At 47.4% G+C, this 23304-nt stretch overlaps 2 protein-coding genes across 2 annotated transcripts; one reads left to right on the top strand and one right to left on the bottom strand.

The window, feature by feature from the left end:
* The first annotated feature begins 660 nt into the window (after positions 1 to 660).
* LOC136471190 (urease accessory protein D-like) lies at positions 661 to 3771 on the top strand. The gene is made up of 7 exons (XM_066468932.1): positions 661 to 899; positions 1038 to 1112; positions 1922 to 1966; positions 2070 to 2300; positions 2416 to 2498; positions 3023 to 3194; positions 3340 to 3771. The coding sequence occupies exons 1-7, from the start codon at positions 726 to 728 to the stop codon at positions 3457 to 3459; spliced, it is 900 nt and encodes a 299-aa protein (XP_066325029.1). The 5' UTR covers positions 661 to 725; the 3' UTR covers positions 3460 to 3771.
* An 8760-nt stretch (positions 3772 to 12531) lies between these two features.
* On the bottom strand, positions 12532 to 17218 carry LOC136471189 (protein RGF1 INDUCIBLE TRANSCRIPTION FACTOR 1-like). Its single transcript, XM_066468930.1, has 4 exons — positions 16846 to 17218; positions 13921 to 13995; positions 13578 to 13718; positions 12532 to 13416 (listed from the first exon to the last, which is right to left on the bottom strand). The coding sequence occupies exons 1-4, from the start codon at positions 17017 to 17019 to the stop codon at positions 13030 to 13032; spliced, it is 777 nt and encodes a 258-aa protein (XP_066325027.1). The 5' UTR covers positions 17020 to 17218; the 3' UTR covers positions 12532 to 13029.
* Between the last annotated feature and the right edge of the window lie 6086 nt (positions 17219 to 23304).

Here is a 23304-nt window from a genome sequence, read left to right as displayed (position 1 = left end):
CGCGCCGACCACGGAACGTGGCCTGGACGGCGCGGTGCGCTGGTCTGGTCCGGCCACCGGCCCGAAACGTGGAGCGCCCGAGTCGAAGCGGTGCTCCAGTGCCCACTCCGACTCCACTGCTAGTGCTAGTATCACTATGTTTTTCTACTTTCCTTTCATCGAAATTGTTTGAAAATCACCGGCCTCGTTCGTGGGCAAATCACCTGCCCTTCCTCTCCAATCCTCCGGTGATAGTTGCATTGCAAACTTAAACTTTATTAGGAGTAATAGCAAACAGTTAAGTGCATGCTTTGTACAGAAAGAGAGAGCGACAAGACATCAGTTCATCCAGAAAGCTCAACACACTTTTTTTTTTGCGAGTGAAAGCTCAACACACAGCAGCGTGGAGGAACCAGAAAGCGACAAACTACACAGCTTTAGACGAGCAATCTGTTTTACTGTCAGTCTCAAATCCAGAGGGAAACACAGCACGTGTCCGCTCGCGGCCCAAAGTAATCCGCAGTCCGCAGATAAGCGAGCCCATTAGGACCTCGCACGGCACGGTGACGCGGTGGGCCGAGCAAGAGGTAATGCTCGGACTGGGCCTGCTTCAATCTACGAACGAGGCAAATGCGGATGATCTGGACATCTGGTTGACCGCCGCCCAATCGGGGTTAGGAACGGACGGACAGATCGACCGTCCAATCACCACGCGCTCGGTGGTGGTCTGGTGGTCAGCGCCGGCGATGGCGGAGGCGGCGACGGGGGCGGTGCGGGTGGAGAAGGTGCGGGGGAGGTCGGCGCTGACCCGCTGCTTCGCCAGGTACCCGCTCAAGCTCATCGCCCCGTCCAAGGTGGGCCCCTACTCCTGCGACGCGGTGTGGCTCTACGCCCTCACCTACGGCGGCGGCATCGTCTCCGTGAGTCCCGAGGACCTCCCTCCACTCTCTGTTCTCTCCGTTCTTGCCCGCTGCGCCGTTGCTGGGTACTCGCGGTTCGGAGGTGGTTGCTGTAGCGTAACGGGCTCCTGGTTGCCGCGCCCGCGCGCGCCCTTGCAGGGGGACACCATATCGTGCACGGTCAGCGTCGGCGACGGGTGCACGGCGGCGTTCACCACGCAGGCCTCGACCAAGGTATGCTGGTTGCTTAACGAAGCTTGACTCTGCGCTTCGTGCCTATACTTATACTATGGCTGTTTTGTGTGGTCTTGTGATGCTTACCCGTGTAATGCCGTATGGTACTGTATAGAACCTTGACCAGAAGATGTCTGGATTCCAAAATACTGGCTCTGTAGGAATGTATGATAAACAAGAGTCTATGAGCCTTCCAGCTGCACTGTTTAGGCTGCATTAGTACAATGTGGGAGGCATCCCTACTTGGGTAATTTCTTCCTCTGCTCATGGTAGAAACTAGTGATTGTTCATGAGTTCATCACAATGCTGAACACAAGGACTGGCACGTTAAATTCTCCTAATCTGGGAGCTCTGTCACTGGCTGAACAAAATTCAAACTGTGTGTGTGTAGGGTGGGGTGGGTGGGTCTTTCTACTGTGAACCTTTTAAAGTTCAACAAAGAAATTAGCTAGCTGATGACGTTCTCTTACTAAGATTGTTTAGCCCTGATCTTTCTAGCTTTGGAATACTACTCCAGTATTTCCTGCTTCAGGAAATCATTCAGCTCAGTTATTGCCATGCCTAAGCTTTCATGAACTGACAACTTCATAAAAAATGTCAACTGAAAGTTGCTGATTTCCTTCATTCAAGTTTTTTGTCTACATGTCAACTGAAAATTTGTTTCAATCAGATCTGTTGTATTTTTCATGGTCGGCAAGTACTCGTGTAAGCTTAACTAGTCCGTTGATGAAATTATCAACTGCAAAACTAGTTTGCTTCAAATCTGCTGACTTTATTTATACACTTCTGATTGGCAAGTACTATTGTAGGTGTACAAGGCTGTGGGTTCAAAATGTTCTGAACAGTTGCTAGAGGTAATTCTTCTTCCAAGGCATTTGTTATATTAAAGGGCTCTAGGCTCTTAGTTGCATTCCTAACTAGAAAGGTCCATGATTAAACATTTATTACATGCAGTAGGCCAGAGTTGGGGAAGATGCCCTGCTTGCTGTTATTCCAGACCCTGTAACCTGCTTCTCAACCGCTCGGTACCACCAAAAGCAAGTTTTTCAAGTCTCTGCCAATTCAAACCTGGTAGTTGTAGATTGGTTTACAAGTGGCCGTTATGAGAGTGGAGAAAAATGGGATTTTAGCTTCTACAAAAGTGTCAACCATATTTTCTTGGGAGATCAGCCTCTCTTTATTGACTCGGTAAACACTATTGACCTCTCCTCCTAGCATGTTTTCGTTATGTTAAATTGTTAATCCATTTCCATTTTTGTTTATGTTGTTCACCATTCTTAGCACGCCATATATATTTGAGCAGACTTTATTGGAACAAGGCTCGAATTATAGCATTGCTGAACGGATGCAGGAGTACAATGTGATTGCGATGGTCGTGTTACTGGGGTAAGGTCAATACATCATCATCTCAAACACATGTTGCCTTATGCTCTGGTCATCTCTGTTTGAACATTTGAAAGTTATTACATGAAGTATCAAATAGCACTACACCGATGAATTTGCATTACTCGCTTCAGCCTAGAAGCTTATGTTTTTTTGTTTTGCAATTATTGTTGTAGGGCACAAAGTTAACAGTACCATATGCTATGATTGTCTATTTCTGTTTCTGTCAATAACTCAATATAGCTAACAGTTCACTGCTGTATTCATAGGAAGAGCTAGTGTTATATGCAAGGGCCTATCTAGGATTTGGTCTTTTCTACTAGGAACAAATCGACAAATGAAATTGTTAGAAATCAGGAGTTCAGGACATACATTTTTGGAATTTAAGCTACCATTTGCCTACCCCAACTTGTTTGGGACTTAAAGGCCTTGTTGTTGTTGTAAGCTACCATTTGCCTGACGGAAAAGCCTGGCTGACAGAATCCAAACTATATTGCTCATGATTCATGGCATACTTTCCTCTGAAGGCCAAAGCTGAGGCACATACAAGACAAGATGCAAGACGAAATGAAGAAGCTGATGTCTGGGCAACTGCGCCCTCCCACATCCGGCGGTAGCCTCTACACTATGAGATCAAAACCTCCCCAGCGTCCACAAAGGCCTCCGCTCGTCGCCTCTTGCAGCCCGTTCGGCCGCACGGTTTGTCGCTGTTCCATCTCATCGTTGTGCTAGATTTGATTCTTATGTGTGCGCGTTGTGCTAGATTTGATTCTTATGTGTGCGCTTTGGGCCCCTTTGGCTTATGAAAACAGAACACTGCATCTGTCATCGTTTTTGTCCGCAGGGAACAGGCATGGTTGCTCGGGTAGCCGCGGTGAGCACGGAGCTCGCGTACGGCTTCTTGAGACACCATCTGGCCGCGCTGGAGCCGTTCCTTGGTGCTTCCCCTTATGCCGCGTCATGAAGCTGACAGGCGGGCTGAGGAAGCTGGCGAGTGCTGATGCTGAAAGGATCCTTGACCTTCAGTTTGCATGGGGAAACTGTTGGATATACCATTGATTGTGTGCCGTGGTGTTCATCTCAGGTTTGTCATCAGGCAAATTGTAATTGTAGAAGAATTCTAGGGTGGCCAGAGTTTCTGATTTTGGTTGGCCAAGTTACTGGTTGGGACTTGGGAGTGAGCATGTTGCAACTCAGTGAAATAGCGTTGCCTGGACCTCACAGTGTGAAGCAGACGCATTTCATCTGTCATAATATAATAATATAACCTGGAAACCAATTTGCTGGAGTCTGGAGAAGGTTAGGTTTTTAACAGGAATGTTTACATGAATACCAAAGCAGCACGCGAGTACACCGAAGTGGACGCCACGTAGGTGCCACACGTGGCCGTGGTGTTGCTGAGGTGGCCGTGGGGGGAGCTGGAGGCAGGAGGAGGAGACCAACGGTCAAAAGGGCCGTACAATAATGGAGGCGTGGGGATGGCGAAACCTGAAGCGCGCACAGGTGAGATGGGGGCGGGCGCTGCCTCCCTTTCCCCTGCAGCTTCAAGAGCTGCCGCAGCGCCAGCGATTGGACCACCCCCGCCCCTCCTGCTCCCCAGGCCCCAGCCTCTTTCGCTCCATCCACCATTATTGCCGCTTTGCCAGCTCCATCACAGAAGGGTCCAACAAGTTTAAGCAAATCCCTAGAAATTTGCCTCGCATCTGTCACCTCCCCCTCCCCCACCACCACACACACACAATGGACAGGACGCTGGACGGTAGGAGGACTGGAGGAGGGGTCTGTCTGTGGGTGTGGGTGTGGGTTGCCTTTGGCCCTGTTCGTTTAGAGAAATCTGTAGGAATTTATGAGAGAAAAATACTGTTTCAGATAAAAAAAAAGAAGTGAATCAAATCGGGTTTAAGGACACGCGAACGGGGCTACCAGCAGAACTGCAGGTCTGCATGAGGGAGGTGTAGCAACATGCACGTCAATCGTTGCGGAAGAGGGGGGCCGAGGTTGCTTTGACACCACAGGAGAGTGCGGGTATATTTTTTGGTTATCGCTGCTTCTCCAATATTGGCAAAAAGAACCGCATCAGTACCTCACGGTAAAAATACCACTACTACCACCACCTCGCATCGGACGAACAGGTGATCGATCTTCTGTGCAACAAAGGGGAGCGAGCTAAGCTAGCAAACCCAAGTAGCATGTCCACACCGCACGTTGGACGTGTCGGCCGGGCAACGGGAGCCTCTCCATGCATGTTCCCCGATCGGCAGAAGCAGAATGTGGTGGCGGCGGTCCCTGCTCTGCTCGGATCTAGACGATTGTGGTCGCACTAGCGCTGTAGCTAGCAGCACGTGTTATGGCAAAGCGCACAAGACACTATCTACTCCGTACAGAAGTGTTGTTGTTGTACTCGTATATTCGATCGTCCGCTGAATTAATAAATAATAAAAATAAATAAAGCCCTAGGCTCAAAAAAAAAGTAATAAAGCCGGCCATAGGAGGGCCACATCTCAAAGTTGCCGGTGCCAATGCCAACAGGGCGCCGTGCATGTTTGATTGTTTGGGCACAGCCGCACAGGTGAGGTGTGGTCACGTTGCATTGCATTGCATGCATGAGTGACTTGACCATTCCACGGGTCAGGGGTTGGGCTGGGCTAGGCTGGGCCACCACGAGAGTGTACACTGTATACATCAGCAGCCAGCCAATGTAGGAGTGACGAGACCCCACATACGAAATTGGCTCCAATGTACTATCTTTTTGTTACGCATCTCATATATTATTATGTTTACATGCAAATTAAAAACAATATATCTAAAAAGATTAAGACAACCTACAATTTAAAAGGGATGAAGCATATATAATGTTTTAGCATGCATCGTGTTGCTTCCACCATAGTACAAAAGCTTAGCATGCATTTGATGTGTCATGCATTGGGGGTGGCGATCTGGTGGGTGACATATTGAGAAGTGAGAGGACGCGAGGGGTGGCCAATCATACAGCCTGTTCGCTTGCTCGTAAATGATCGTAAATTTCCAGCCAGCAACAGTGTTTTTCTCTCACACCAAACCAGCCAGCAGTAAATAATCCACAATCGTTTACGACCTCCCGAACAAGCCGATAGTCGTAGGCAGGTGCGGATCCAATGGTGGGACGGACAGGGGCTTGAACCCTCCTACCGCCTCCCGCGTAACAAGCTCTCATTGAGCTCCCCCTTTTATAATTTGTGTGGAAGAAGGAAGAAGAAAGGAAGGAACAAAAAGGGAGGAGAAGAAACGAGAAAGAAGCAAGACATCCCAGGCTTCATCCACCACTGCTCAGAGGAGATCTTGGCGGGGCATTTACTAACAAGGGCGACAGTGATTGGTCAGTTGGTCGGTCTCGTGCGCATGCAGCCAGGCAGGGCCATACAAACTAGCTCCAATCTGACCACCAACACAAGTTCACGATTCCCACAGACTCTTGGGCTACTTAGAGCAACTTCACCCCATCTCTTATATTGTGTGTTCTACTCTCTTTATTCCAAATTATAAGTCACCGTTTTGTATATTGCGCTTGCTCTCGCGCGCTTGCTACCCCTACCCATTCCCGGTGGGTGCTCGCCCATGGCGCCGCTAGGCCCCGGTGGCGGTGACAACCCTCTTCCGTCGCCATGGAACTCCCGGGCCTCTCCTTCCGCCTAGGTTTTGGAGTCAACAATAATTTCTAACAGAATTCACTTCCTAGGGCTTTTTCACTGTCGTTAAAAAGATATACTACGTACGTATATTAGCAGCATGTTTGGCTGGGCTTATACGATCGTGGATTATAAGCTGAAATAATATTTTTCTCTCACACCAAACCAACCAAATCAGTCAGTGCTGGAAACCGGCCGGCAAGTTTAGATGCCTCATCATTGATGAACAAGAATAACTAGCACGGAGGGCATGCGGTCAACATATACTCCGGCCTCCAGTTAATTATTTATATAGAGGACACATGATTAAGTTAGTGGCTATGTGTCCCTATAATGCGGAACGAGAGATTTGCTAGCTAGCTAGCGTTTTGCCTGATAGTGATGCTGCTTGATCGAGCTTGTTTTGGCGCCTCGAACATCCTTCCTCCCACCGACATGACCCGCAGTTCCAAAGTGACTGTCGGGATGCTCTTGCATGGATCATTAGCACCCCTCGGAATGCCCACCCAGCTAAAACAAGAATTGCATGGCTGCTGTCATGTTGCATCGATTGTGTCACCCGTGCGTGCTCGTGCAGGTGCAGTGCATCTGTGCATGCATGGATAATGGACTTGCCCGGTCACTCAACTGTCTCCAACAACACAACCTAAACGCGGCACCTATTATATTGTTTGGGTCATGGCACAGGGGAAAGGTCACGGACGCAAAACTTGCCTTCTCCAACAGCCAAGAGGGCCTCTACGTCGCGCCCATCGACGACCATGGAGCGAGGAATGGCGTCGTCCACGGCCTCGCTCGGCGCCGGGCCCGCACTGGCCCCGCCCGCCCACGCCGGCGCGTTGCCCGCGCCGCTGCGCGCTCCCGCGCTTCCTTCCTCCCATGTCCGATGGCTGCCGCCCAGGAGCCCTCCAACCGCCTGCGAGCTGACCACCGGCACCTTGCGCCACCGTCCCAAGGCCGCCGCGCCGCTCGGAGATGGAGGCACGCCGCTCGCCGCGCCGGAGCCGAGCGTCACCAGGAGCCCCGCCCCTCGCCTTCCTCGCCTAAGCCAAGGCCATCGCCATCGCCCCTCTGCTCTGTCTCTTCCCCTCTGCTCTTCTCCCTCTGTGCCCTCCACTGTTCAGCAGGCTGACGCCGAGCGCTGCTGCTCTGCCGGCGCGCCTCTTTCTCTCTGCTCTGCGCTCGACGCCCACCACGGCCGCGCACTCCTGTGCCGAGACTCCGGCCGCGACGCGCCAGCGGACTGCGAGCTCGCTGTCTGGGACCCCGCCACGGGCCGCCGCACGGACCTGCCCCGCCTCCCCTAGTCGCCCTACCCCTACAGCTGGAACGCCGTGGTGCTCTACGCCTCCGCGGCCACCACACCGCCTCGCTGCGGGCCCACCACAACGGCGCCGGACATTTGCGTCGTCTCCCTCGCGAGACGCTTTTTTGCCTTTTGATGTGGCTGGTACGCAAAATGCGTTCTTTGTTTGGGTGCTCCGTTGGAGGCCGTTTTTTTCTATCGAAAACACTGTGTAGCACCTATTTTGGGTTTAGGTGGTATTGTTGGAGACAGTCTAACAGCACACAACGGTGATATCCATGGCAGCATGCATGGAATTCTCATCTGGTCTAATTTAGAATTTTAGGTCAAATTCAATATATAAGAGACTGTTTGATACAACAGCTAATTGTTAGTTAGCTAAAAACTTTGACTTTTTAAATTGCCTTTTGATATGTCATTATGGGTCTGATCGGCTATGACAAGTCACACTACTAAAAAAAAAATCTTTTGTGAGGCGTTTTGAAATAGGCCTGTGAGGCGGGCAGGATTTTCAACATCCTCGGCCTAGCATTAACCGAGGCTGTCATTTTTTTTATAAAACAAGGCGGTTATAACAACCGCCTCACAAAATTAATTAACCGAGACAGACAACTTAAAATGCTCGCCTTGGTTAATATCAATTAACCGAGGCGGTTGGTTAATACATTAACGTACCGAGGCAGGCATACTATAAGGCCCGCCTCGGATAATACTGGCCCATCTCGGAGCCCAAACAAGACATCTCGGCCCGATAGCGTGCTCAGTGTATATATACCACACTTAGCCACTTAGGGTTTCATTCCAAACTCTCTCTCAGCCACTTAGCCTCCTCCCTCACCCGACACGCACCGCGGCCCCTCTCTCTCACCGGCCCCTCCTCCCTCTCTCTCAACCACGCCGGCGCCGGCCCCTCCTCCCTCTCCCTCAACCACGCTGGCGCCCCCTCTCCTCCCTCCCACCATAGCGACGCCCTTCCTCCCTCCCACCACGCCGGTGTACCACCTCCCTCTCCTTCCCACCACAGCGCACGCGGCTCCAACCTCTTCCCCGACGGCAGATCCGGCCCCCACCTCATCTCTGGTGGCAGACCCGACCGCCACATCGTCTCCGGCGGGGGATCCGGCCACTGAAAGGTCCTATATGGCTAGAGGGAGGTGAATAGCCTATTTAAAAATCTATAAACCGACTAGAGCAATTTGATTAGTATAACAAATAGCGAAATACAAACTTGCTCTAGCTCTACAAGGGTTGTAAGCCACCTATCCAACAATTCTAGTTGTTATGATCACTAGGCACATAATTTACAAGGTCACTACTCACTAAGAGCTCTCACAATTGCTACACTAAAGAGCTCCACTAGATGAACTTAATCCACAAAGCAAGCTCTCAATTCTAGCTACACTAAAGAGCTTGTTATAGCTAGTTTGCGGAAATATAAATGAGTAAGTGAGGTGATTATACCGCCGCGTAGAGGAGTGAACCAATCACAAGATGAATACTTTATCAATCACTGGGAGAATACCAAAGGGCAAGAGACAACCAATTTTCTCCTAAGGTTCACGTGCTTGCCAACACGCTATGTCCCCGTTGTGTCGACCAACACTTGGTGGTTCGGCGGCTAAGAGGTGTTGCACGAACCTCGTCCACATAATTGGACACCGCAAAAACCTACCCACAAGTGAGGTAACTCAATGACACAAGCAATCCACTAGAGTTACCTTTCAGCACTCCACCGAGGAAGGTACAAATCCCCTCACAATCGCCGAAGATGGCCACGAACAATCACCAACTCGTGTCAATCCTCCTCCGCTGCTCCAAGCCATCTAGGTGGTGGCAACCACCAAGAGAAACAAGTGAATCCCGCAGCGAAACACAAATACCAAGTGCCTCTAGATGCAATCACTCAAGCAATGCACTTGGATTCTCTCTCAATCTCACAATGATGATGGATCAATGATGGAGATGAGTGGGAGGGCTTTGGCTAAGCTTACAAGGTTGCTATGTCAATGCAAATGGTCAAGAGAGTGAGCTTGAGCCAGCTATGGGGCTTAAATAGAAGCCCCCACGAAATAGAGCCGTTGTACCTCTTCACTGGGCACAACAGGGGTGACCGAACGCTCCGGTCAAATCGACCGGACGCTGGACCTCAACGTCCAGTCACGCGATGCGTGCCACGTGTCCCCTCTCTTCAAATGTTGATCGCCCGATCTCAACGGCCAAGTGATGACCGGACGCAGTAGCTTAAAGTGACCGGACGCTGAACCCCAGCGTCCGATCGTTTCTAGTAAGCATCCAGAGACGATGCTCGACCGGACACACCCAGCGTTCGGTCACACGACAACTCCCCTGTGCGCTGCCACGTCAGCAGGACCGGGCGCAATCTTCCAGCGTCCGGTCACTAAGTGACCTAGCGTCCGGTCAGAGACCGACGCCAGCGTCTTCATGCTTCACCTGACCGGACGCGCCGGTCCTACCGAGACTAGCGTCCGATCACTTACAGTGACCTCCGTCTTTTCTGTCTAGGGCGTCGGTGGCACCGTCAGACTGTCCGCACTCTCTCTACCGGTGAAGTTCCTAACCCTTGCTCTAATGTGCCAACCACCAAGTGTATCACCTTGTGCACATATGTTAGCATATTTTTCACAAACATTTTCAAGGGTGTTAGCACTCCACTATATCCTATATGCATATGCAATGAGTTAGAGCATCTAGTGGCACTTTGATAACCGTATTTCGATACGAGTTTCACCTCTCTTAATAGTACGGCTATCGATCATAAATGTAATCACACTCGCTAAGTGTCTCGATTACTTAAAACAAAGTGGCTCCTACTATTTATACCTTTGCCTTGAGCCTTTTTTTTCTCATTCTTCTTTTCTAAGTTCAAGCATTTGATCATCACCATGCCATCACCATCATCATGATCTTCATCATTGCTTCATTACTTGGAGTAGTGCTATCTATTTCATAATCACTTTGATATACTAGGTTAGCACTTAGGGTTTTATCAATTAACCAAAACCAAACTAGAACTTTCAGCCGCTACCTCGACGACGGCGGTGGCAGATCGGGCATGTAGGGGCAGCGGCGCGGCTCCAGCAAGCGGTGGAGGATTCTGGGCCAGACCCCGACGGCGAGGCGACCCGATGAGGTGGCGTGTGCCCGGATCCGGCTGCGGGAGGCCGGCTACATCCGATGGCGGTGCTCCCGGCGGCGGCGGTAGATCCCGACGGGCGGGCTTGGTGGGCCACTGGGCTTGCGGGCTGGATTTGTTTTTTTGCAAAATTCATTTACCGAGGCGGGCAGTTTGCCCGCCTGTGAAAACCCACCATTTACCGTGACCTTTCCTCCGAGGCGTTTGTTTTGCCCACCTCGGAAAACTGTTTCTGACCGCCTCGCAAAAGATTCCTATATAGTAGTGTCATTCGATACAACAAAACAATTCCCTGGTCCCGACTCCCTATATCACTGGTGTTGGTCACTCAAAAAGCCATGCTTCCGAAAAAGGCGCCCAATGGCAGAAGTACCCCTATTCTCTTCGCACTTTTAGTACTCCCTCCATACTGGTAATTCAAGTCGTTTTTGACAGGGCTTGGATCAAACATTAGGAATTTAAATCATGAATAACTTTTAAGTTGTTGAGTTTAGAAATGTGAAAACCATATGAATAGATTTGTCTTGAAAAGTATTTTTATAAAAATATACATATATCACTTTCCAATAAAATATTTTTATTAAAATAAAAAGTCAAAGTTATGCTTTGGAGACCGTGTCGCTATCCAAAACGACTTGAATTACCAATATGAAGGGAGTAATAAATTTAACTTGCTAGCTTATGTGAACTTGAGAAAATAAAAATACAGTAACCTAACATGTTATTAATATAGAAAAATATTTGAACATAGACACATGAATCATAAGAAAGGGTGTGAGCTTAATTAGCTAGCTAACTTACCATTCTCTCTCATTTTAATTGAATAAAATAGCTAGTATACTATGCGCTAGTTGTTTAAACATTGTTGGAGCTGCCCTAAATCATTTTTTGGAATTGTCTTAATTTGAAATGAAGGAGTAGAAAAAAGGACCAAAATTCCTGGAATAATGTTTGAGTAATGGAATGCTACAAGTATTGTTATCTTTGCTAATTTTATATATGTATATATAATTCTCTAATTTTTGTTGTTGATAATACCTCTATTCTAGATTCCTGGCTCTACACCTTTGGACAGAGATGAACAACCATCGTCCTCGGTCCTCCCCATGTAACCTCACATTTTTTTTAGAAAATAGAAAAATTCAAACCTCTGCGGTCTCAGTGTCTCACACGATAATGTAACCTCACATGAAGGACTTTTCTAGAGGCTAAAATGACCCATCTGTCCTCTAATAGGGAGATTCTCATGGAAAAAACAGGCATCAAGCCCATTGACACTACGTCGGACAAGCATTGTATTTTCCATATTTGCATTGCACCTGCCACCTCTCTCTCTCTCTCTCTCTCTCTCTCTCTCTCTCTCTCTCGTCTTTTTCAGTCTCTGTCTCCACGCACCAGCAGAGGTAGGGATGAAAACTGATCCGATATAGATATCATCGATATTACATTTATTTTTATATTTCTATCCGGATTCAGATTCGAATGCGGATAATGTCAATCACACGGATAGGATACGATTGGATATCGACATCGTTAATATGCGATTTAAGTATTCGAATACGGATACGATATCGAATGTTAAATATCCGGACTCGAATACGGATATATTTGAACTCCTCTAAGCGAATACGGTCGGAAAATATTTAATCCCTAGGCAGGGGACAAAGACAGTGGTCCATTGCAAAGTGAATCACAACTGCATCAAACAACCAGGTCACAGCAACACGACTGGAGAGTTTGGACCGGAGCTGGGAGTGTGCATCACATGCCGGTCAGGTCAAAACTCAAAAGCAAGACAGGGACACACACACAGTTTACAGCTACATGCATGTAACAAACCATGCATGGAAACTCTCAAGTCTCAACAGCTGCTAAACACCAAACAGGCAGCTGAAAATCACTTGTGGCACACAATATTAATATGCATTGCTAATAACATATTCAGTCTGGGGCAATTTATATATATTACTTATATATCGGTGTGGAAGTGTATGCAAGTAACCCTTGTTACAGCAAAATACAAAATTGGTAGCCACCTCGTATGGGCCCCGCTGCAAAGTGTGGGCCCCACTTACCAGTGCCTACCTAGGCCGGCAACAAGGGAACTGCTTTACAACCGTCTCTCCGTCTCCCTCCATCATCATCAAGACATCAACACACACAACTGCCTTGAGATGGCCATGGCCCTAGCAAAGCTGCTAGACGGATCAAAAGGCCAGGCCCTTCCCCAAGCAACCGACCAACCAGCTCTCGTCTGATCTCTACAAGGCTAATCATCATTAAGACTATTATAACACGCTAGTACTAATTAATAGCCACCGAAACCATCACTGCAACCGCTACTACTAGCTAGATATAGCCAGTGATAACGAGCAGCAAGGGGGGGACATGAACGAAGTTACGAAGTGCTTAGGCCAGAGGGGACCTGTGGGGGGCACCCTTCCTCCTGTTGCCGCTACCGCCGAGCGACAGCACGATCTGGGGGAAGAACCCTCCCCCTTTCTTCCTCTTGGCGGCCTCGCCCCCGCGCCGCGCACCGCCATAGGCCCTAGCCTCACCGCCATTGTCGCTTGATCCCCCGCCGCCGCCATTGCCATAGTGCTGCGTCGGGTCCTCGAGGGTCGAGTTCGGGGTGACCTGCCCGCCGTCGGTGTCGTCGTCGAGGTCCGAGCTGTCGACGCGGAGGTTCTCGAACCTCGGGAAGGCGAGGTGATCCGGGTCCGCCGCCGCGGCGCCGGAGCCGTAGTACTGCAGGATGTTGGACAGGTCCCCTCCCTGCATCATCACATGATCCACCTGCGTATATGCAAATCATGTGACATGTGTTGCCATAAGTCGTCATCGTGGAATTCAGCATGCCATGCATCCTCACTGAATGATATGATGATGCACCATGGCCATGGGCGATGATGTAACACTTGTGAAAACAACAAGTCCTTTGTGGTGGTTTGTTTGACCTTGCAAGAGAGGGAGCAGAAGTGGAAGGGCTCCTGGAGGATCCTGTCACATGTGAGGCAGATGTTGCCGGAGCCCTTGAAAGGCCGGGACTGAGGCCTCGGCTTCAGGAAGATCACCTTGGCACTGTTGATCGTGTAGGTCTGCACAGTCACGTCACAGAGGGAATCATTAACAGTAAATCATCAGCTACAATAAAAATTCAAATCTGCAAGCACTATCACACCACAGTAGCAGTGATACTGCAAGTCTGCAATGCTTAAAATCATTTCAGAAATGGAACCAAGAATCCTTAAGCAAGGTGGCTGATGATACAATACAATAGTGGTTTTTGAAAGGAATCACCTGAACACAGGAGCAGTCGATGAGCTTCTCGAGGTCGTCGAGGCGGACGACGTCATGGTACACGTAGCGCCGCACCTAATTCCATTCCAGCAAAAAAAAACTTAAATAAACAAGATACATACTTAAAACGAAGCCAGTCTGCCTCCAGGTTCGTGCTAGACATGTTTAGACAGGCAATAATCCTGGATTTTAAGATAATGCAGGTAGTACAGCAGCAGTACAAACTTGGGTTGGGCCACAATGGCCCATGCTTTGACCGGCCGGGCAGCAGTACCACCTCCAGTCGTGATCTTATCATGGGAGACCCCAAAACCCACCCGCAGTGACGAAACTGCCCTTAGAGGATCTGTCCTCTAACAGGAAAATCCAACGCACAGGATTGGGCGTATATATCCACCATGGAGAGAGAGAGAGGATGAGAGCAAATTCACTGGCCGTGAACGAACAGTACCGAGGCGGGGCCCCCAAGGGAAGAATAGTGTTGATGCCTCTGTTTGGTAAAAAAGAGGAGGCGCGTAGTTACCGCGCGGGCGCATACGGTAAATCTGCTTTGCCCTGCTGCCCCCCGGCGGTAACAACTCCTTCCAAGAAGATGAAAAGTAGAAAGCGGGATTCGATTTTTACCGGGGGCGCTGCAGGGGGCCGCGCCAGGACGAGCAGGAAATGTTGCTATACATGGCAAAACAGTTTGGATAACCAGGCCTATTAATGGAAGCTCGCACACAACAGGAGGGCGATTACGCAGAGAATCCGATCCGATCCAAGGGGGGGTTTCGAATTCTTGCTGCGACTAGCGTATAGCATCCGAGGAGACGAGACGAGATCACCATGCATTGCAGAGGGTGAAAAAGAAGCCAGAGACAGAACTGGGAAGTAACTTTGTTTAGTTTCCACCCAAAACTTTGGCCTGGTTTAGATTGCAAGTTTTTTCGCTCTCTCCGTCATTCAAATCTTTGAATACATGCATGGAGTATTAAATGTAGATAAAAAAATAACTAATTACACAGTTTGATTGTAAATTATGAGACAAATCTTTTAAGCCTAGTTAGACCATGATTGGACAATAATTGTCAAATACAAACGAAAGTACTACAGTGCCAAATACTAATTCCTAACCCTAATCTAAACGAGGCCTTTATACCTGTGCCATCGAATGTTTAAAATAGAGTATTAAATATAGACTAAAAATAATTAATTACACAGTTTACTACTAATTTACTTAATAAATATTTTAAACCTAATTAATTCATAACTTAACAATAAAGTGCTACAGTAACATATGTTAATGCTGGATCAATTAGGTTTAGTAGATTCGTATCGTGGTTTATTAATGACTTTCTGTAATTTTTTTTTATTAGTACCTGAACCGAACAACCCATGCAAACTCACGTAACATCCGACATCCGTCGTAACGTCCTAAAACTTTAGGAGCTGGATCTAAACATGACCCAAGAGGATAAGATCAAACAAGCACACACAGCATGAATGCTCTGGTGTGGAAATTTTCACCGCGCAGTCAGCCACAGGCACATTTCCGGCGAAAGGCCAAGGAAAGAGGCAGCGGTAACTCCCCACAGCTTTTTGTCTTTTGGGTTCGACTCGCAGCAGCACCAAGTCACCAACAACTCCTGACCGGATTAGTTGCAAGAAAGGAGAAAGGGGGAAGAAATGGGAGCGACAAGACAAGCTCGTGAGAGACCCAGAGAGGGAACCGGATGAAATGATTCACTACATGCACGGGAAATAATTCGAATTTGTACGCTCCACCCACCCGAAAAAGTTTTACCACGCATAACTAACGCCCGGCGAGGTGCCATGTTCGCTCGGGGTCGTTTGGCTAATAATGATTGAAGTACGGTTTAGTGTGAGAAAAAAATACAGTTCCTTCCCTCTGAAAAAGTACGACTTGTTAGTCGAAAAAGTCCAAGCGAACGGGGTGGAATTTGTACTAAGTACTACCTTACATACACACAGAATCTATTACACGGGTAGGTAGGTAGGAGAAGGAAATTACCACGATGAAGTAGTACTGCTGCGAAGCGAAGCATGCATGGAATTGGTGTTGGTGCGCAAATTAGGCGACGGTTATGGCAGGACCCAATCAGCGGCCGCTCGCTCTAAACCCAGATTAATCAAGGGAGCGGCATGCATGCATGGTGATGGATGAGATGAGCATGACCCAACCCAACCAAACCAAACCTCGCAAGGCGACAACGGAGAGGACCGGGAGCAAGTACAGTTTAGCAACAACTCGTACGAGGGAGATGAGCAATTAGCAGCGTATCCTCTGCTCTGCTGGGATTTCCTTTCCTTTCGTTTCCCTTTCCCCCACACAGACGAGACGAGAGCACGCATCAAATCAAGTCATATGAAAATGGTAGGGGAATTAGGCTAAACCGGGACCAAATCTAAGGAAGGAGCAGCGCGTGAAAAGACAGCACACGACAAAACAAGGCCAAAAGCGAGATACACATCCATGCCATGCCCCTCCTCTACTTGTTGTAGTATACTCTAGGAAGTAGTAGCAAGCATCTACTACTACTCGCATCGCCATGAGGAGAATAAATAAAGAAATTGATTGATTGGTACTCCCGTTCCCATCCATGCACAAGAACCGAGGCCTCCAGCAATAACCCAAAAGCTGCTGCCTCCTGCCTGCCCCCGGCTGTGTTAATCCAACAACAAGCAGAGGAGAGCACGCAGCAGTGAGAAGGAGTAGAAATTTTTGGATGTCAGATCGACCGATCATCCGAAGGAGCGAGTGGAGTGGAGTTCGTATAGTACGATCGTCTCTCTGTACAGTGGCAAGACAGATAGAAGTATCTGGTAGCAGGCACCAGGCAGGTGCATGCCATGCCATGGCAGGAGAGGGGAAGGAGGAAGAGGAGACGAAGGGGAGACGAGACGAGACGAGAGGAGACTGACCTGGAGGAGCGGGTGGTGGCGGTGCGCGGGGGCGCAGTGCGGGCAGATGCTGGCGCAGCAGGCGAGGCAGAAGATGTTGCGCTCGTTCTTCTTGCGGGACTCGTGCGCGGGGCACGCCACGAAGAAGCTCTCCGCCACCAGCCCGGACACCCACCCGGCGGGCGCCATCCCCATCCACCGAAACCGAGACCGATCGATCTCCCGGAGGCCACCTCCGGGACGGGACGGATCTCTCCTCCTCCCTCCTCCCACCTGGGCTTGATTGATCACTCCCTCCGATGTCCGTGCGACCCCTCTGGCAGCACGCAGCAGGAGGCAATTCTGCCCGCCGTGCCGACCCCGGCCCCCCCTCTCCCCTCCTCCCTCCCTCTCGCTGGGGCGCTGGGCTGGTTTGTTTAGTAGCGGACCGGACCGGACCTGCGGTGGTGGTGGTGCAAGGCAGGCAGGCAGGCAACGGCGCAGTAGTACTAGTACGTGTGCCTTGTCTCGTAGCTGCGCTAACTTCGCGCCCGCGGAGGGAGAGAGAAACGAGACGAGAACCAGGAGAGAGGGGGAATGCCAACGACTTTTCGCTACATCCATTGGGTTGGAGACTACTCGTATTTATGAGAGAGAGAGAGCCCTAAAATGATCTTCCATAACGGTTCTTCCATCCTAATTTTAGAGATAAAAATGATCTTATCTCGATCGTAATTGATACATGCACGGCTGGCTGGACGGAGCCAGAGTCAATGCTGCCGAGGCTACGGCACCGGTCTTGCGCTTCTAGAACCTCGTACCATCTAGTATATAAGAGAAAGATGGTCTCAAAAATCAAAATTCAGAGGGTGTTTGTTCCATGGACTAAAATATTTTAGATTAAAATTTATATTTTAGTTAGACTAAATAGCCAAACACTTAGACTAAAAGTGAATTAAAATCCTTTAGTTCTTTAGTCCACAAAACTGAACTAAAATAGACTAAAAAGTGTTGAGGACACACATGCCTCTTATTTATTGTCCTCTTTCTCTCTCCACTTTAGTCCATTTTAGTTTAAGGAACCAAACACCACTTTAGTTCACTTTTAGTCCATGGACTAAAATAAATTAAAACTTTTAGTCCATGAACTAGAGAACCAAACATGGCCTCAATCTATGTATTCTCTATTAAGGCCTTGTTTAGTTCCAAAAAGTTTTCCCAAAAAGTGCTACAGTAGTCATCACATCGAATCTTGCGATACGTACATGGAGCATTAAATGTAGACAAAAAAAAAATTAATTGCATAATTTGGTTAGAAATCGCGAGACGAACGTTTTGAGCCTAATTAGTCCATAATTGAATACTAATTGCTAAATAAAAACAAAAATACTACAGTAACTAAATTTCCAAATTTCGTCCAACTAAACACAGCCTAACTCAACATTCCTCTTTGGCACTGCATGCACGAGGCCGCCTTAAACAAAAGTTGCAGGCCCCTGTTGTTTGCCATCTTGACTGTAGCGTGGTACGGTACTACGCAAACGCAACGCATCCACCCCTGGTCTCCGACCCGGCCGGCCCCGCTGGTCGGGGTTGGGGCGTTTGGGCATCGGCTATTGCTACTGGGTCGTTCCGCGGCCGGCGCGGGGCAGACCGGGGTGCCAGAAAGAGGCAAAAGAACAAAAGCGTGCACAATAGCAAAGGGCAACAGGTGAGCGAGTCCGTGAAGCACCACGGCCTGCATCATGGCCACTGATCCATCCATTCGATTCGATGATCGAATCGGGACCATCCTAATGATTTGTACTCGATCGGTCGACCCGTCGTGGCAGGCAGAGAGGAGTATATAAGTACTCACTCCGTCATAAATTATCTATCGTTTTTGGTTTTCCGTAAGTTTAACTCGATTGATAGAAAATCTATGCAATATTTATATATATAAATAAATTTATTAAAAAAAACTAGTTTTAAAGATCTTTCCAATTATACTAATTATATATTATAAATATTTATATTTTTTAATATATATTTTTATCAAAGTTGTTTTTTAAAAAACAAAAATAATAGATATTTTGAAACGGAAGGAGGTCGAGCCACTCCTAGACAGGGGGCGCTCGTTGTTTTGTTTCCCTCTACAATTCGCGACGTAGTACGTACTCCAAGGCGCGCGCCGTGCCATCATTCGTTGGGTTGACCGTGCATGCCTGGGTTGCCGGCCCCGCGCCGTGCCAATGTCAGCATTTGCAAAACGCTACATATTCAGCTGCGACTGCGATGCGAGGCAGGGCAAATCTTCGATGTAAGACGAGAGTGATTTGTGCAAAGATCAAATGGGAAGTGATTTGTTACCACTAATCCTAATAAAAATGTGCCTACTTACAACTAGCCCATGGTCTAAATAGAGTGATGTATGTAATTAATGTGCTAATTAATCACTGTTTCCAACCCTCCCACTGGGGTCAATTTGCTTCTTAAGTCTCTATATGCGAATATCCTTGTGACGACCAAGGTACTAAATAGTGATTGTAGGGGTAGTTATAGCAGCCGTATAATAGTGGTCTCCTGCCGCTACTGTTTTGGCGTAGTGGACTAGACGTAGCAAGTTAAAACTTAACGGTCGCTGTTTGAGTTAAATTTATAGATGAGTTATTATTATTCGACAATAATATCGAATGATGGTCTTATGAATTATTTATGTCTCTTATGATCTATTACTTTAGAAACTCTGATACATGATCTACTATTTATGACTCTTACGATCTATTACTTTTATCTGCATTCCAAAAATCTCCTAGTAACCAAATGGGACCTAAAAGTTAGCTCTTGCCTGACTAAAGTTTAGCCACCTACTTTTAGTTCATCCGTTTGGATACCTCACTAGCGAAACTTTGGTAGCTAATACTTAGCCGGAGATATCAACTGGCCCTTAGACTGATGCGATTCCAGATTATCCTGTAACAACTGTGCAGTATGGATTCTCTTATCCATCGTCTACTCCCTCCGTCCCAAAATATCAGTCGTTTTCGCTTATCAAGAAACAACTTTAACACAATATCTATTAAAAATATTAATATTTATGGTACATAATTGGTATCATTGAAAAGATCTTTGAATGTAGCTTTTTAATAAATCTATTTGGAGATACAAATATTACACGTATTTTATATCAATCGAGTTAAACTTGTAGCATGGAAACCAAAAGCGATAATTTGGGACAGGGGGAGTACTACACCAGCTGTCATTTTTGAGTTTCAGCACTGGTACATAGGATGGCCATCGTAACCGCATGTGCCCCTTTAATCCATCCATGTCAACATGATGATCTACTACGTGTGATGGAGATGGCTAAGTAGACAGACACGGGCTATTGAACTATTGAAGGATTAAGCAAGCTACCTAGATAGTGTGCGTACGTAGCCGTACAAGTGATCGGTGGACGTCTTGCTGCTTGTCTTTGGAATTTGCCTATTACCGCACGCATGCCTATATACAGAGTGATGGCAACAGATTTGGCGTTTCGAGCTTCCTACCACGGCTAGGGCCATGTTTAGATTACAAGTTTTTTTACTCTTTTTATCATATTAAATCTTTGGACACATGTATGGAGTATTAAATATAGATAAAAAAATAATTAATTATACAGTTTAATTATAAATTACGAGACGAATCTTTTGAGCCTAGTTAGGTCATGATTGGATAATAATTGTCAAATACAAACGAAAGTGCTACAATATCAAATACTGATTCATAACCTCAATCTAAACAAGGCCTAGCTAGCTAGGTTCATGATGACTAGTCGTCCCTCCTAACCAAATTCAGATGCTTGTGTCGGTTAAAGATGGTGCTGTCTGCCTCTCTGCTGGTTGCTTCCCTCCCTGCTATGAAAATTTTAGCCATCGTATGGGTGCGCGGTGATTAATAAGTACATCATCATGCATGGGCATAGCATGATCATGCCTTTGTTGAATTATTCGCATTGTCTCGACAAATCTCACGCACAAGGGAAGCCCGCCCTTACGTAAACACGCTAGAGCTCAGAATTACCTATGCATGCTTATGGGGGATATATGCTGGAAACACCACAGAAGTTGAAAACAATGAAAATTGTATTCATAAGAAATGTGCTTTATTTGGGGTTCTGAAATAATTTGAGACATGTAAATCCATAGTAGTTTATCCACAGATCTATGTACTTTGTTAAAAAAAAACTAGCATCTAACCTTCCTCTTTACTATCTAAAGCTATCCTTGCGCCCCTGTGGTGGGGATGGGAATGAATGCGGTTATAGATACAGCCATTAAACATAGGATGATAAGTATATTTTTGGCCTTTAAACCACCGGTCGAATCTGATTTTGGCCATCAAAACTTCAAACTGAATATTATTAGCAATCGAACTATCTAAACCGGACAACTTTAGCCGCTCGGCTGATGTTTAAATGTGGTTTTGCCTATATACTGATGGGTGGAGTCCCACGGCTGCACCACCCCACCAATGGGGCTTTTCCGTTAGAATCCGTTTATATATTAAAAAAAAGGTCATAAGAAGCACTGCAAAACGGTAACTTCAGTGACTGTCTTTGCTTGGCTGACAAGGATATTTGATTCCTTACTTCAATGGAAATGACTAGTAAAAAACCGAGCTCTTATTTCTGAGCTTTAACGTATCTTCAGTGAAAAGTTACCAACAAAAGATAATTCACGAATTGATAAACCTTGCGATGCAAGAAGCAATAATCGCAAGGGGTGGATGCATGTATCCATGCCCTTGTGAAATCAGGACATGAATAGGGACTCTCGGATAGTCACGCCCCCAGCAGGTAGATGCATGGCTCATTGGACTAGCTAAGCTGTTCTGCTGTTGTAGACAAGAGCACTTGATGTTTTACAGGGAAATGTGTGCACAAAGAGGGATGGAGAATGTGCACGCTGCCTCTCGTACTCCACAGTCCACACTATTCATTGCAAGGCCCCGCCACGCAGGACACCCAAGCTAAGTACTTGTCCTGTTTGGCTTGCTGAAACTTAGCTGAATTGTTATGAGAGAAAAATACTGTTCCGTCTGAAAAAAACAAGTTGAATAATCCGAATTATAAGGTAAACCGAACGGAGCCTTTGTGTGCCTAGGTACACACCGGTAGGAAACGGAGATTTCGTGAGGAGGCAAAATATGTCACGAAAGGCCCAAACACTACCACGAAATTCATTCAAGATGACGATCCAGAACGACCAACAAAGTGATATGCACAAGTTTTGTATGGAAGAACTATGCCCCTCCAAGAGTCAGATTCTTTGGATGGCAGCTAATACAAGGAAGGATTCAGATCAGGGATAATCTGCTGCTGGAAAACATTGTTGAAAGCTCCCAATGTGAGATCTGCACTGGAGAAGAGAAAACAGCTGACCATCAGCCTGTTCGGGAGGCCGTATCGTATCGTGGATTATTTACTGCTGGCTGGTTTGGTGTGAGAGAAAAACACTATTCCCAGCTAGAAATTTACGATCGTTTACGAGCAAGCGAACAGGCTGCATATTATTAGCCGCTGCCCCCTCGCAATCGAATTCTGGAGAAACATTGGTGGAGGAGCAATCCATACCGCGCTAGATGCTGAACTTTGGAACCCTGAGCTGCCGAATTCAACGCTAGCGCCATGACATCTACTTTCCTCCTCCTATGCTGTTGAAACGCCAGCGCCATGGCCCTGTTCGCTTGACTGAAATTGGCTGAAAAAACAAGTCAAAGCTGAATTGTTAAAAGAGAAAAATATTGTTTCGGCTGAAAAAAGAAATCGAACAAACTGACTTTTAAGGTAAGCCGAATAGGGCCACAGGAACGAGGTCGTGTTCCGCCATGAACAACCAAGCCTTCCGCGCCTATTGCTGAGATGCAGAGTCGGCTGCGGACTGGAGATGCCAGTTGCCGCCAAAATTTAAAAATGTTGTTGACACATGGTGCTACATGTTTAGTTTGTAATCGCTCCTTATCCCTCTCAGGATGATGTAATGACTCTCAGGCTAAGCCCTGTATGTAGGGCTTATGCCCACCACCACTAGTTTATCTAGCATATGGGGACTCCCCGCCCCCCCCACTCCCTTTGTTCAATAATTAAAAAAAAACAATAACCTGCAGGACTCAAATACTAGGGAAATTTGATATGCGTGATGGTTTACCTTTAGGAACTTATTTCGTCGGGATTGGGGGCAACAACAATTTGAGTCGGGCCATGATACGTGGAAGATTAGGGTTGGGCGGCACCACTATGTGGGTATGGTAATTAAACCTGCACGATGCAGTAATACTAATAGAATGTTATTGCTAAGTATTAAATCAATAAAGTTAAAGCGACTTAACAGAGAATGGATATGACCGGTGGGCAGTCGACCGCGTGGTAAACCTGCACGATGCCGTAGTCGTCTAATCGAGCTCGTGATCAGGCTCGGTTTGGCCCGCTCACCTGAACTCTAATACTGAGCACGTTGGGTTGCTTACTCCCTCCGTCCA

Source organism: Miscanthus floridulus, chromosome 8, assembly GCF_019320115.1.
Source record: "Miscanthus floridulus cultivar M001 chromosome 8, ASM1932011v1, whole genome shotgun sequence".
Lineage (NCBI taxonomy): Eukaryota > Viridiplantae > Streptophyta > Magnoliopsida > Poales > Poaceae > Miscanthus > Miscanthus floridulus.
Note: the sequence above shows the minus strand (reverse complement) of the source record. Positions and strands in the feature narration are given on the sequence as shown.